This window comes from Merops nubicus, unplaced genomic scaffold (assembly GCF_000691845.1).
Source record: "Merops nubicus isolate BGI_N331 unplaced genomic scaffold, ASM69184v1 scaffold2813, whole genome shotgun sequence".
Lineage (NCBI taxonomy): Eukaryota > Metazoa > Chordata > Aves > Coraciiformes > Meropidae > Merops > Merops nubicus.
The window spans coordinates 73,062-88,441 of NW_008599456.1; the positions used below are offsets into that span (position 1 = coordinate 73,062).

At 37.6% G+C, this 15,380-nt stretch overlaps 2 protein-coding genes across 2 annotated transcripts in view; one reads left to right on the forward strand and one right to left on the reverse strand.

The window, feature by feature from the left end:
• The window catches only part of CCDC73 (coiled-coil domain containing 73), a 52,019-nt gene extending 48,171 nt beyond the window's left edge, over positions 1 to 3,848 (forward strand). The window contains exons 16-17 of the mRNA XM_008937381.1: positions 594 to 727; positions 3,642 to 3,848. Coding sequence (XP_008935629.1) covers positions 594 to 727; positions 3,642 to 3,848 — 341 coding nt within the window. The remainder of the gene's footprint in view (positions 1 to 593; positions 728 to 3,641) is intronic.
• Positions 3,849 to 4,636: 788 nt separating this feature from the next.
• EIF3M (eukaryotic translation initiation factor 3, subunit M) overlaps positions 4,637 to 15,380 on the reverse strand; it is a gene marked incomplete at its 5' end in the record, with an annotated part of 14,453 nt that continues 3,709 nt past the window's right edge. The window contains 6 exons of the mRNA XM_008937382.1: positions 4,637 to 4,909; positions 5,336 to 5,396; positions 5,862 to 6,005; positions 9,056 to 9,137; positions 9,564 to 9,663; positions 10,973 to 11,056. Of these exons, the coding sequence (XP_008935630.1) occupies positions 4,789 to 4,909; positions 5,336 to 5,396; positions 5,862 to 6,005; positions 9,056 to 9,137; positions 9,564 to 9,663; positions 10,973 to 11,056 (592 nt within the window). The remainder of the gene's footprint in view (positions 4,910 to 5,335; positions 5,397 to 5,861; positions 6,006 to 9,055; positions 9,138 to 9,563; positions 9,664 to 10,972; positions 11,057 to 15,380) is intronic.

Consider the following 15,380-nt stretch of genomic DNA (forward strand, 5'->3'; position numbering starts at 1 on the left):
CTGCACATGAAGCCAGTGCAGGATTGGAACCTTATACTCTGCTATGATTAATCTACTTATTTGCGCTTCCTACCTTTAGGAGATAGCTGTAGCCTGATTTCCTGAAATAATATAGAGGACTCTTTACAAAAGACTCCTCATTTAAAATGTTGTTTGTCTAAGAACTGTTGTATTTAGAATGCCTTTTTAATTACAAGTCACTCTGGGATATGCCAGGATGGCAGTAATTATGTATTTTATTACCGTTATCGGAAAGCGAATCTTAAACTTAACACTGTTGGAAAACAATATATTTGGTTAGAATATTCAGCATACATTTTCTATAAATGACAATTTTAATTTGTAATTAAGTGAAAATGATATAAAACATTTTTTAATCAGAGTAGAAAAATATCTCATCTTTAAAGACAAAAAAGATGCAGAAGTATGTAAAAAAAAAAATGCAGAGGGAAAAGCCTACAAGAGAGATTCAGTGATTTAAAACAAAAATATTTGATTTCTTAAGATCAGAGGTAACCCAGGAGTTTAGTCACTTTACAATTAGTGCCTAGAGACCAAACAGCAGTTGTTACCATTTCCTTTTTGTCAATCAGGTTCTACCAGTTTTAACAGAGCCGTCGACACTTTGAATACCCCTAATATCCACCGAGACCCCCAGGGAGACCTTAGTGAAGGATGGAATGTTACAGCAAAGACTTTTTATGATTCTTCTTTTCCCACAAAACATGTAAGTCAATTAAAAATATTGCGAACCAGACCTCAGTGAGCTAATTCCACAGATATTTGTACAACTGTACACATCTGGATACTTTAAGACTTAGTCACTCTCCAAAATAATATCAAAAGGGCAACAAGGCACCGTTTTTCACAATTAAGGCTGATAGAAAGCAGTAGGAAAAAGTCACAACATATGAATCAAACAGATGCTAACCAGTCTGTTTGGGAGGGGATGAAGAGAGTAGTTCATTGTGTACCCTAATAAAAATCATCACCTATACTTAAAGGAGCTCTTTCAAAGAGGGGGAAAAAAAAGGAAAGAAACAAAATAATTATGTAAAAGTATAAAAACATTGTTTCCTCTTATTACTTGATAGGACCATGTTTAAAGGAATTGTGAAAGACTGAGAAGGTAGCGTATGTATGAGTTACAGCCTACCTGTTTATTCTATGCTACAGTTACATGATGTCATATATAGAGTTGTTGTTTAGTAGGATGATATTACGCTAATGTGTAACAGCAGAGAATTAAAAAGAACCTTAGTGTTCCCCTGTAAGGAAGCTTCATTCAGAATGGCCCTAGCAATGGCTCATACTGCACTTTTAGGTCTGTGTCAGACTGCAGAGCTTGAACAGCTAGAACTGCTTTATTAGGACTCGACCTAATGCTAAAAATTATTCAAAAGCAATACGGTAACTTACAACTGGAGTTGAGCTTCCTTTGTAGAAGTTCTAGAACTATTTCTCAGGTAGCTATGGCTGTTGTCTTCGGATGAGGTTTGAGGTCAGGCAGTGTAGTGTTTTCAAGTAACAAGGCTGGCTGACTTCAGCAGCCTTCCTCAGCTCTCAGGCCATTCACAGTCTGAAGCTCGAAGTGAAGACTGACATTTCCAATGACTCGGCTTTCCTAACAGGATTCTACTTGGCAGTGACAGTGAGGTGGATATTTCACCAAACACAGAGGTGGTATTTACTGTGTATCTTATGCTTTTTCTCACTGAGGTGGAGCTAATACAAAGGTATAGTTCGTTATGTGATTGTGGTTATATCTACTTTGTCACCCCCAAACAAAAGGTCCCTGTGTCATGGCTAAGTAAAACATGAGGTGGACAAGAACACCATGTCTTGCTGGTTTGCCATTAGATTATTTTCCAAATACTTAATCTATGAAATCTCAGCCTGGGATGTCACATACACCTCCCTTCCTTCTCTGTTCGTGTCATTCTAATATCTTCTGTCCTCAAATTTGTCATTTTTATGACAGATGAAAAAGCTGTTGGGAGATGAAGAATAGGCTCAGCAGTCTTTTCCACTGCTCAGTTAATTTGCTTTGACTAACACGTATGATCATAACTAGAGCAGACTTACACCTTCTGCAATTTGGGTATTCTCATTCAACCACTGTATAGGGCTCAAAAAGGTCATAAAAATTAAAAAAAAACTACAGGTGCATTTAAAATTCTAGTTAAAATATGAAGAACTGTTTTAAATATCAGTCTGTACAGGCCTGAGTACCAAGGTCAGGATCAATAAGCTTCCTCAGCTCAGTTTAGACCCAAGTCCCTAACTGTGCAGTCATGCTACTCAACAGTGAATGGTTTTTACACGTGTCCTGTAGGTTGCCATATTACTCAGTGCTGGCAGTGAGACACAATTTACTTAGATTTCATCATGAAAATGACAAGGCCTTTTAGTTTGACAGTTGAAATTAATTTTTTTTAAAGCTTTATTCTAAACCCATTGTCACAGAACTGTATTAAAATGCTAAATATATTTCCTAACTGCAATTACTTCTCCAAATAGGTCCAAACACTTGTTGTCTTCAGTAAAATCCAAGTAACATGGTATGGCTTAAATTCACTAAAAATTTTCACTTCCACATATAAAAGACCTAAATGAAATTCTCTTGGATTATTGGTAGAGGACAAATGCTGTCCCAGATGCTAGTCTACAGAGATTTTGAGTAGTGGCTTGTGATTGTGATCTGTTTCTTTCTGACGCCTTGGGAAAGAGCATGGGAGAGTGTACGTGTACAGCCACTTGCCTTAGCGTGAAAGATTTTATTGCTCAAATGAAGTTCCTTCCTCACTGAAATGGAGAACAGTCATCATTGACCTGAAGCATCAGTACCTCAGCTGCGTGGCAGTAACCTTGTTCCAGAAGCAACAGGCTAAGCAAACAATTTTGAATGAAACTTATGGTTCGCATTTCAAACCTCAAGAAATGCTTTGAGAGGAATCTACCCTGGCGTTCAACCCGTCTCGGCGTGACGGCAGGGATGGCCAGGAAGCACTGCCAGGCTGGCTCTGGGTGCAGCTGCGTGCTGCCCTCCCCGAGGGCCACACGACCTGGGGTCGCCCACGGAGAACTCGGTGCTCGGGCAAAAACCTGTTTCCCTGCTGCATTTGATTTGGATAGATATGAAGTATCTATCAAATAGTCGTTAAAACTATTCAGGGGACAAAAAGATCTTTAACATAAAACCCCCAACCTAACAGACCTTCCTTGCATGATTTAACGATGTTTGCTTTGTAATCTGTAGAGCAGCGAAGCAGAGAGGGAGTTAACACTATAAACCTCATGATTTTGGGTTTTGTTAATCAAATGCCGGCATAGCAATAGAAATGTCAGTTCCAACATTAAACTGTTTAAACAAACTATTTATTTTGCCAATCTGCATTCTAGCACAGGGTCCCTTTTTTTAATCATACTCTAAGTCTTAAGGGTTAGCTTATAAAAGTGTATTTATCATTATCAGGTTTTCTAAATTAAAGCTGGAGCAGGCACTTCAAATTAATTGTTTTCCAATTTACTTTTCTTTCTGTTCACATTTCCTTGCTTGCTTAATGCTCAGCAAAATCCAACAATTCAAACATTTGTACCTGAATTTCACTGAATTAACTGCTAATTTTGTGTTCTGTCAGGTGAAAGAAGGATTTACTGCTTCACAGCATGAGCAGAAGTCTTCTCAACTGACTGTAACTCCAGAAACAAGTGAAATCTCCAAGTGCGCTGACAACAGCTCTTCTATTCCCAACTCCACTATACAAAACCAGATAGAAGAAATTGAGAAAATTCTGAATTTGGAGAGACTTCATTCAGCAAGAAAAAGAAAATATGAAGGCCAGTAAAGATCAGAGGCAGGCGATTAAAAGCATGTCTGTGTTTAAAAGGCACAGATAAATCACTTGTGCAAACGAGATTCATAGAGGTATTCCTAGAGAATATGGATTCCTATAGTGTGTGCTTTCCTGTTCAATACAGCATACAGACCTTTTAGATGTTCAAAAGTTGATACCATTACTACTAATAGCATTAATTCTGTTTTTGCAATCCAATCCAAGTTTTTATGGGTTTTGCCTGTAGTTCAAAAGTTCACAAGTTAATGGATATTAAAACATGAAGTAAAATTAAACAATTACTTAAGAGTATCCTTCTGCTTCCCATGAGTTTTGACTGAAATACTTGTTTGGTTTCTGTCAGACTGCTCACTCAGTTTGCAAGCAAAATCAGCTGCAACTGTTTCAAAAAACAGTGGTTTCTATAAACATTTACAACTTGCAGCAGTTCTAAGTGCAGAAGAACAGGAGAATCTTCTGCATACCTTTCTGCCAAATTATTTAGATATATCTGTTGCAGTAAGACCTCTTTCAGCACTAAAGCATCAGGTATGACTTACACAGGTAAGGCAGCAGATACTGCTTCACTTCTAACTGGTTCACATTTTCCTCACTTTGGGTATAAGGGAAATTTTCTCTTACATTACAATTGCTTGTGCTATCATTTTTCTCTCTCCCCTTCCTCCCCACCCCTACTGTAAGGAAAGATCCTCAGGTTATAAACTGAAGAATGAAAGAAGCATAACCAGTATTGCTACTGTTAGTTGTTGCTAATTATGTAAGAAAATCAACGGAAGATTTTTTCCCACATTCGTTTTATTGCCTTTTTTTGTGTTGAAATTTAGAGTATTTAGCGCCATTAATCCAATTGCATACATTTTGGAAACATTCACAAATTGTCAAAGTTTTGAATAAATTTTATCTATAATGCCATAACTAGGTAAAAAAAAAGTTAGGTGTCTGAGAGACTGAGGAGACTGTTTTTCACTTGATTCAAGTTTTGTTTCCAGGTGTTTAGAGTGTCATACAATTGCTGCCATTGCTGCTTCCCAAAAGTCCGATGTGTGCTGTGACTAGAGAAGTAAAACAAAATTGGAAGATGGTTACTAGATGTCATGCTCACCTAACAATCCTTACATAGCATTATTTTACTCTCACAAGTGAAGAGGAAAATTTTAATTTTCTCTATATAAAGAACTGCACTTTACCAGTATGAGAATTCTGTAGCCTTCCCAAATATTTAAAGCAACAACGGTCATTAGTATTCTCGTCACTATTAGGTCATTAAATGAAATGTGCTGGAAAATAGGACTCTTTCATTAAATAAGCTAATCACATTCAGTGTGAGCTTTAATAAAATTATGATAAATAGCAACTATTTAACTACCAGCAACTGCTAAGAACAATACCTTGCTTCTAGTTAAAATATTCTACAAATGTAAGTGAAATAATTAGAACACACTACATTCTGCAAAATGCTATGGAGAATTAAGTCTTACCTGACAACTACTTTCCTCTGTGTCTGATCTATTTTGCAGTATACCATCTTTGTCTTTACAGCTGCAAGAAAAGCAATGCTGTTTTGAGCCATGTTTTAAAGATAGTGCAAAGGTATACACTACATAAAAATGGTTCAAAATGAGACTAATACAAACACACACAACAGTTCACTCCATATTGTTTTGCTGTTGTTTTTAACAGTCTAGTACGCAGGAAAGCAAAATGATGTAACAAGATGAAGGTCATGCATGAATCGTATTCTTTGGTGCCAATCTATTAAAGCAATATCCTGTACAATTTTCATTAACTTCTCTCCCCTACAAACATCCTGTTTTAATGACAGAAAACAAAGCCAAATGACAAATTAAACCTGGAAACAGTTTATTAGTTCTATAAAGAATTACGTGAAATACAGTTCCAGTCACTGAAAAGAAAGTTTAAAAGACAACAGTTAGGCGTGTCTTTAAGCATGAAGTTTTGCAGCTCTATCTTTTAACAAATAAATTAAAAATGAGTAGTTCTTACCATCAATAACAAATGCTTCTACATCATCAGCTCCAATCTGAAGTTCCTGTTGCATTGTCTCAAATGATATTTCTTTATTCTCTACAGCCATTCCCATGAAAGTAAGTAGCCTCATTTTTGCCATATTGTGTTCATGCAACAAGCCTGTACAAGGTGTTGATAGTTTATGGGTATTAATGATAATTCAGTAATTCATTAATTTGTTTTTCGTTATTTATGCTACATGTGCTTCTAGTAACTTAAAATCTATATTTCACATCAAGAAAATATTCAACCTGTCCTTAGCATTTTTTTTTTAGGGGGGGAGCATTAATTCCTGCATCTCCCTTGTGCTTTCCTAAAATAGCTCATTTAGCTGTGAATTCATCAAGACTCATTTATTACCTTTTACTGACAATGACTATCTACAAAAACGAAGCACAGAGATTTTTTTAAACAGTAAAAACATCACCTTCACAGAATTTTTGCTGGTGAGGGTGCAAATCAGTTTTTCTGTTGCACCATCTGGAAGAACAGCAATGCAACAGCAAAGGGAGAATACACAACTGGTAATATCAAAACTTACTGTCTTCTCCAGAAGTTGCTTGAAGATACAACATCTCTCAGTAACAGCTTAACAACATAGCATTTTTGTGCCAAAAGAATGTGTTTTGGCACAGAATTAACTGTTTATACCACAGAAAAAATACGAGTCACATGCATGTCTAGAGCACCTGGCATGGCAAAAAAAGTGTTCTTCAAGAATAGAGGAACAGATGTTAGAAGTTAGGTGAGGTCTTTTACATCATTGTATTAATAGCAACAGAAGGAATTGAGCCAAGGGCTTGAACATGTAAATCAGAAACCATTTTCCTGAAAAAAGGTCTACGTCAAGAAAGTTAAGACATTCAGATGGACCAGAGCATTTCATAATCCAAGTTCTATGAGGTACCTACTGAGATGCAGTGGAAGTTTCTTTAAAATGAATGTCATTCATTTTGTTTTGGAATGACATTATAAACATTCAGATGGCTTCAGTAAATATTTGGAATTTATAACATCCATACGCTAATAGGAAAGCACATTAGTGTAGGACACCATGTTGTGTTAATTAGCTGTAATTATGATGCAGGTTCCCTATTTGGCACCGATTCAACAAAAATGTGATCACCATAATTCATACGAACGAGGAGCATCAGCAACTCTACCTAACTGGGTTTAATGGAACTCTACAAGCATCAAAAAATCAATTAGCACACAGTAACCCTAATTAACAAATGCAAATGAGCTGCTGATTATCTTTCCTAAAAGACTGCTGGTAACACCAGATTAGATGTGGACATGTTAGGGCGATTCAGTTGACACAGATAATGCTACTGCTGGCCTAAGTTGTCAGCATTAATAAAACAACAGATTGTAATGAACGGATGCCACCTGTCGGAGCCTTCAGAGGCTAGTTTTAATTGGTCCTGATCCAGGGAAGGTAAGAACTAAAGCTGATGCTGTACTGTCACTGAAATCCTATTATTAATAGCCTTTCTTTTCATGCCCAATAGGCAATTTTTTAAAAAAATACATCTTTGAAGCTGCATATTCTGAAGAATTTTTAACTGCCTTATCTAATAGAACAGTATTGTTTTCTATACCAAACTGTCTTTGTTTTCTTAAGGCACAGCTGAAATGCTTGGACCAAGTTCCTAGCACTCCAGTGTGCTCTGACCCTGAATCTCTCTACCTTGTCCACTGCTCGGAGACACTCAGAATTTCCTGAGTACACTATAAAGCAGGTGAGAAATCAAGATAACTTGCATTAAGGCCGTCTTTCAGGACGGTTACACAGATATTTATGGATTTTACTATGAGCACGTGAATCCTAGATACACTGAAAATGCACAGGCTGCATATTCACAGAGGTAAACACAGATACATGGAGGCAAAGCTAAAGAAATCGTGACCATTGCATACTATCTGATTACTTATCTGTATATATGCGAGTAATCTTCCATAAATTTATTCAAATGTTAGTGTAACAGCATGTTCAGCAAATACTGCTGTGGACAAATAACTAACAGATACATCATTTCAATACATAAAAATAACTACAATACAAAACCCACTTTCCCCTATGAAAGGCAAGTATGCCTACATAACTAGTGTTCAGATACACAGGGCAAAAGGTATGCTTACCCTATATACACAAACTACCAAAAACTTGCCAATTTTATCCACAGAAAAAAATCACACTGATATTTCTATCATCTTAATACCCAAAGTACCAGCATTTTAAAGCACTGAGGGTAATTATTCTCAGAATTATACCACACTCCATTAAACAAAATAATGCATGTGTTAAAAGGCTGTACTAAACTCTGTTTTAGCAAAACTGTCTTTCCTCAGATGCATTCAGCCAGTGTTCAAGTGTCATTTCAAAATCAAAGTTATAAAAAAAACCCCTGATTTTTATAGAAACACTTATTCATTACCAATATGTCAAAACCTTAATGCAGTAATAAAAAAATCTGCATCATTGAGCAATTTCTGCATTGTCACTGACCCCTGTCCTAAAAAGCTGGAATATAAAAAACGTAATTTTAATGCATGCAATAGCTTATGAACCAGTGCTCCTTTGAAACAGTCAATTACACATCCACGGGGGAGTGTCAAAGTGTTAATTACTACTCCTTTTTTCCTCAGTGTGTAAATAAAGAGGGTGCTGACATTAACATTCCATCACATTGCTTCATGTTATGAAACAAATTAACTGGGACAGACTGGCTTGCTAGGTCTAATGCATCAGCACACACAGACACACGCACACACTATTTGCATGGTTTATCTTACTATTCAGATGTACATGCTGTTATAAAATTGTAAGAGATCTATACAAGCTGCTGGCTTACTTAATATAAAGTTGTGATCTGACCTAGCCTAGACTATCAGTGCACCAAAACTCCCCTCCCAAAAGGTTTAATAGAAAAGTGAGTAAAAAACCAGTTCTCTTCCTAACCCGTAAAACAGCCTGTCCTAGTAGAACAAATCAAAGTTAGATGGTCCACTAACAGTCTAGTGGAGTTTAAGAGTCTATGTACTCTAATACATTCTTTAAAGTTCCTATTAAATTTCCTTGGCTTCAATATATGGGTTCAAACTCAAGTCCTCTGCAGCTTCCACATCTTAAGCCGCATAAATAGAAATGTAATGATCTGAAAACTTACCAAGGGAGTCAATGAAGTCTTTGTTGTTCTGATAAAACTTGACATAGGATGCTAGTTTAGCACTTACAAAAATCGTCAAAAGCTAGAAGATGGAAAACAAATATAAGAACAGTTTATTATCTGTTACCCTCCCTGCAGGCTGGGCAGATCTATATATAAAAACGATTGGTATTGAACAGAAAAATCAACCATTAACAGCTAAATCCTGTCTGCTGTCAATAGCTGAGGACAATCTGCACTGAGCTTACTTCCATTTCTCTGACTTGAAAGGCAGTTCTGCCACAGGACTCATCTGAGGGCAGGATTTTTATGAGTTTCTGAAACTGCTAAAGGGAAACATTTCCCTTGTAGTGTTTTAATTTTTTAATTCTGAAAGCATTACAAGAATAATACGTTGCAGCCTAATATTAGTGACATAGGTAACTACTCTAACAAATTTCAAAAGATACTGATCAAACAAGGAACTATACGGGAAACAAACAGTCTTGAAAAAAACAAAGTTACTTACATCATGAATAAGTTCTCCTTCCAAAAATTTGACTGGTTTTAAGGCAAGAAGATGATCAAAGAGAAAGGTATTTGGATCCTTCAATGCTCGTACAATACATCTAATTAGAAAAGAAAAATGCTTATTTTCAGCCATACACATTTTTATGAGTAAGTGGAACTCAATTTGTTGATCGTTGCTTTCTAGGGAACATCCACATGGTTTTCAACTATTCTGAAGAGTAAGACATGTCACATTCCAATTTTAGTCTTCATTTTACAGATGGAAAAGCAAGGAACAGAAAGCATTAAGTGATTCGCCCAGTATCAAAACAGAAATTTGCCACATGGCAAGACTAGAGATTACCCTGCTGTTTCCATCTACGTGTTTACTGCCAGCTCAGCCTTCATTCCTAGAGGTATTTTTACTGTCCTAAAATTTCATAGAATTAAGTTGTTTAGGAAGATTAATTATACTTGAATGTATGACAGGAAGCAGAGAAAACCCCAACAGCAGACCCTGCAAGGCCTATGATTTATCGGTTGCAGCTCCAGACTATAAACAGACCTAAAGTGTTTCTAGAACTCTAGATGAAAGCTTTTCCTCAGCAGCACACTAGAAGACTTAGTGCTACACTTGTTCCAACGCCCTAGACTGCCGTGTAACACACACCCAGAAGAACCTAAGATCTGCACTGATACAGCAATATGATAAACCCTAGATAGATGTGTTCTTGCAGATATAAAAGGCCTCATTGGTCTAGGGTTGTCAAAGAAGTTTTGATTTATCCATAGACACTTCAAAATGAATCATCCTGACTTCCCTCCATACTCAAGTATAAACAACTCTCTTGAGAACTATTACTTGTACACACCTGGCAGAATTACACAACTTACTAAAAATCTAATTCCTAAGAAGAATCATGATAGGTAGAATGTCAAGATACAAGCTTTTACTCATTTTGGCCAGTAGGGAAAATACACTGTTAAGAATCAATTTACTCCCATTCTTACTATTTGCTCATAGAAAAGAGAGCAAGAATTTCTTTTCAACAGAAAGTGCTATTTGAAAAGAACCCTCAAAGTCAGAGAACCAAACAACTAGTAAGTAAAAAACCTGAAATAAAGGATGCCACTTCAAATTCTGATGGCACAGTTGATGTAATCAGGGTCTTTATTCTCAGCTGCTGTCTCTCGGCAGTGACCAGAAGCAGACCTGTGCACTTGCAAAATGGTGTCAGCCTGGCTCTGCCTAGACATCACAACGTACTGCACAGATAAAGTCTTGATCGAGTCAGCCACACTACAGAAAAGAGGCTGCATCAGGGCTCTTGCCTGCCAGGCCATTCAGTACTCTAAATTAAAGTTGATCAACATAATTTAGCAAATGAGAAAAAGCTACTTTTAAGGAAACCAGGAAGTCAGTGTTACCTGTGAGCATCAACTCTAGCCTGGGAAGCATTGTCCTCTGTGTAACTTCCCAGCAGTTCCACCATTACTTTTGCTGCTGTGTCACTACAGAGGAAAAAAAAAAAAAAAGTTACCTCAGGATTGCTGAAAAAATAGTTCAAACAAGGCACTCAAATATTTAAATAATTCCATTATGATGTTATAGGTCAGATTAAATTACACTTGAAAAAGATTGTAGATGATCCATTTTAATTCTAGCGGAGAGAACAAATTAACTAGATGTATTCTTTCAATTCTTGTTCTACAAAATGTTTATCTTCACCCTTCATTTCATTCTCTTAAGTTGATAAATTACCTGCTGGTTATGGAAAAAGCTTTCTGAGCTTGGAACAGCTTTATATGGTTCACTAGAATGCTCCTCTTATGCACATCTGGATTTAATCACTGCAGAATAAGTAGCACTGCGAAGTTTATTTCAAATGTAAAATGGCATATCTTAAAGAATATTTATGGTCAGGAAAATGACTGGATAAAAGCCCCTGTTTCTTCTTTCACAGGTTCTGTCTTCATGGATTCAAGTGAGAGCTGCTCATTGTACTGACAAGGCGGAGCAGCCACCGCTTGGATTCTCTCAGGCTGCTGTGAAGCAAGCAGCTTCCAACATTGCTTGACAGACAGCTTTTAGACAAACAATTCATTCTAAGAAAATTGAGTAAACCTACAGCCTTGTCTGCCTAGGTTATTTTGTAAATGACAGCTCCTCAGTGTTCCTGCAGACCAGCTCTGGGACCGGTACCGTGTCATTTTAACAGTTTGGATTTATCTTCACCTAACACTTCTTACCACTAGTAAGGCCAGCAACTGCTGAAGTGTTTTGCAAAATTTTCAGCAAAATATGGTGTGTGAATTTGATAAGCTATTTCTTATTTCTCATGGAATTCTTGCTAACTATTAAAATAGGAGGCTGTGACAATTCTTGCATACAGAGGAGATTTTGCAGAGATTTTGCTGATGCCATCTCACTACTTCCTTTGAACAAGATAGGGCATGGATGTAAATAGAACTAAATCTCTGTAGTGAGAGCACAACCAAAACTCAGTAATGTGAGCATATGCTCTGCAGAAGTCTCCCATGCACTTATAGACTGGCCACTACTCAGCTGAGAGGTACTTTCTCAGTGGACAGGGAGAAGGTTGGATGCTACTCTCCAGAGCACAGCAAGCTACAGTGTGAAGCTAAGCTCTTCCTTCAAAGGTGTTCGTTGCCAGATGCAGCAGATTTCCCCATGTGGTCTAATAGGCTTGCACAGTTTTTCTTTTACAGAAAAGTTTGTAAGTATAAAGTTCCGACTTCCTTTAATTCTTAAGCTAATGGTGTAAATTGCACAAGGAAGGAACAAACCAACACAACACTCCCAGTACATGTTGTGCTGTGATACAGCTTCAACCCATACAGCAGCACAGGTCTGAATTGTTTTTATAGTACAATGGCACTATCTTTATATGGCTGTTTATTTTAAATCTCACAATACTACTATTTGATAAATTCTCCAGAGTCAGGTTTTGCACTCCTGCAGAATCTCCTAGATCTTCACAGATGTGCAGTAGAAACTTAAGACATCACAGGAAACAAGCAATATCATACACAATCTGCATAGACATTGAATGGAGACAGACTGTGCCCAAGACAAGGGAGTTTTCTGTAGGTCTCAGCCATTATTCCAGAATGGAGTTCAGGGATGTAAAGTTGAATGAAACATTTGTTTTAAGACTCCAGCATTAAAGAGGTCAGCTTATGTTTTGTCATGGCAGCTGGTATTGATGTGTAGAAGAACTGATAGCTCTGTATCAATGAAATAAAATTAATTTCAACAACTTTACATGAGAGAGAACCATTTGCATGTAAATCAGTCTGTGATGGACTGTATAATTTTTGCACTGGTGAAATCTTATGAATGCTAGATGTTCCAGTGAAGACAAAGAACCAGTTTAATACAGGACTGACACTATAAAGAGACAAAGAGGCTCAGTTCACGTGCTACTCAGCCAAACTGTACAAGACTCTTTATTTAATGCAAGCTTTCAGGAGTTGTTCTTATACACTTCAGAACTGTATTACAGATTTTTGGAAGTTTTCCTCTCCTCCCCCTTCCCTTAGGAGCAGAAATTGAAAACTATGCATTTAATTGATTTTAGGTAGTATTTGCAATCCCTTCACCTTTTTTTCCTTTCTTTTTTTTTCCTTTTCCTTAAAAAAAAAAAAAAAAGTGGGAAAGGAGTAGAATCCTTCACTTGTATTTTTAGGGAACATCAGAATACTACAAGACAATTGCTGCCAATCTTTCTATGCTAAATTCTTGTGAGCCTCAGCAAACATAGCAGGCCTTTTAGTTACTCATTCTATTCAGTGTCAGTTTACCACTGTAAATTAGGATGTTTAAAGCAGTAATACAGATCACTATTCTACCAAAGCTCATTGCTAAATGTGTGTCTCACCTAAGATGCAAATGTGAACATTGTTCTAGCAAGACAGCTTGCACAGGTACTCCTGGCTCCACTTGCCAGGCTAGATGCACAACATGACAAAAAGCCAGTGAGAACTAAAGAGTGAGGGTGGATAAAAGGAAGAAAAAAAATACAGAGTATTAAGACACTTAGTAAGATGTTGGAATCAAGTCCCTCTACATTACATGATATTAAATGGAACTAAAATTAAATTAAGCAATTGTTTTGCAGGTGCCTGACGTGCTGAGCTTTTTGGTACAGGTTCTAGTAGGCAGACTTGCGGGACCTGTTTGTGCACTGGGCAGGACTAATGCCAGTGTGACTCCCTGCCAGGCCCACAGCAGAGCCCAGCTGTAAGCTGCAGCTCAGCTCTGGCTATGTGCAGGCCACATGTGCCTGTAAAACTCCATCTGTAACTGGGAAAGAAAACAGGCTGTGCAGCCTTGGGGCTCCATACCAACACAGCTTGGAAAATGCTGGGGACTAAAGCAGCTGAAGCACAGAACTCTGTGGCAGAACCTTTATGGCAAGGAGCATAAGCAGCAAAGTAACCAACGTCTCGTGAAGTTGAGCTGCCAAGCACAGATCTCAGAAACAAGCAACACCAGCCATCTGTTTTCCAGCCACCAGCACCAATTTTTCTTCAGCTGATCATGGGAAAGATAAAAAGCCCTCTTTGAAGAGATCAAGATAATTTTGATCATCAGAAAGAAGAAACTTCAGCCAGAAAGTGACTGGAAAAGGTTTGATAAAACAAGCAGCTTTCACGGATCATTGCAGCAAAAGGAACACACCCCCAGTATCTGCCTGATGTGCTTTTTGTGTGCTGCCAATCTGTTCGCTACCAACTTATCCACTGGGGAAAAGTCTCCTAGCTACGGAAAAACCATCTCTTCTGCTCACTGAGGGACGTTAAAATAAAAAATGAACAAAACAAAAAAAAACCAAACCTCAACTGTTTTCAACAGTGTATTCTTTTCCCTTTACTATACATCAACATGGCAACTGATGTATAATTTTTTACTTATTTTTCAGTTCCCACTTATCTTCTCATACTGCCAGATAGAGCAGCAACATTCCTCAGTGCCAAAGCTGGAATGCCACTGTGAGTTTCCCATACTATTGCAAATACTGCCCACTGATCCAGGAGTGAACCAGGTCAAAGGTGCTAAGGTCACTTCTTGTTTTCTTTTCTGGAGAGAAGTGCAAGTGCTCTGAAAAATTGCTCTGTTCTATGCAAAGCTTGCTGCAACAGATGGTAAGGACACTGAGTGCAGGAGTCAGGTATTACAGGGTTTGTGGAAGTTTTTAATGCCTAACTTAAAAACATCACATATTATTAGTAAGCAAAAAGCATTTGGTTGGAAGGCTACTGGTAGCACTGGAAGCAAAAATTAGAAGTTTAATCCACAGACTAGGTAACAAGATTAGGCAAAAATAATTAAGCTATTAAGTACAGGAATTAAGCTAGTTAAGACCTCTCAACAAATCAATAGGATGAGGAGTGTTTAAAAGAGCAGCAGCATTACAGAGTATCACTGTAACACTTCTGAAACAAAGTAAGCACTAAGCCATCTACCAGATCTCTGATTGACATTTCCCAAATTATTCTGGCCATCCGAAATCCATCATACTGCACTATCTATGCAAAACCATTTTCATGTCAGCAACAAGAATAGGAACTCCTAATATTGTTGTAGCTCACAGCGTAACTGCTCCATGAGGATTAATCATCCCTGAATTGAGGTTAGTTAAAAATGATCCTGCGGCGCTGATGCAGCACTCCCAGGCTACAATGTCACCAGGCCAGAATAAGCTAACTCTCCTAGCAGAAGACATTCTCCTATGACAGCTCCCCACTTGCCATTTTTGATCCCTGGCAGTGTCACCTCCCCTGTCTGATCCCCTGTGCAGCTGCAGGAATG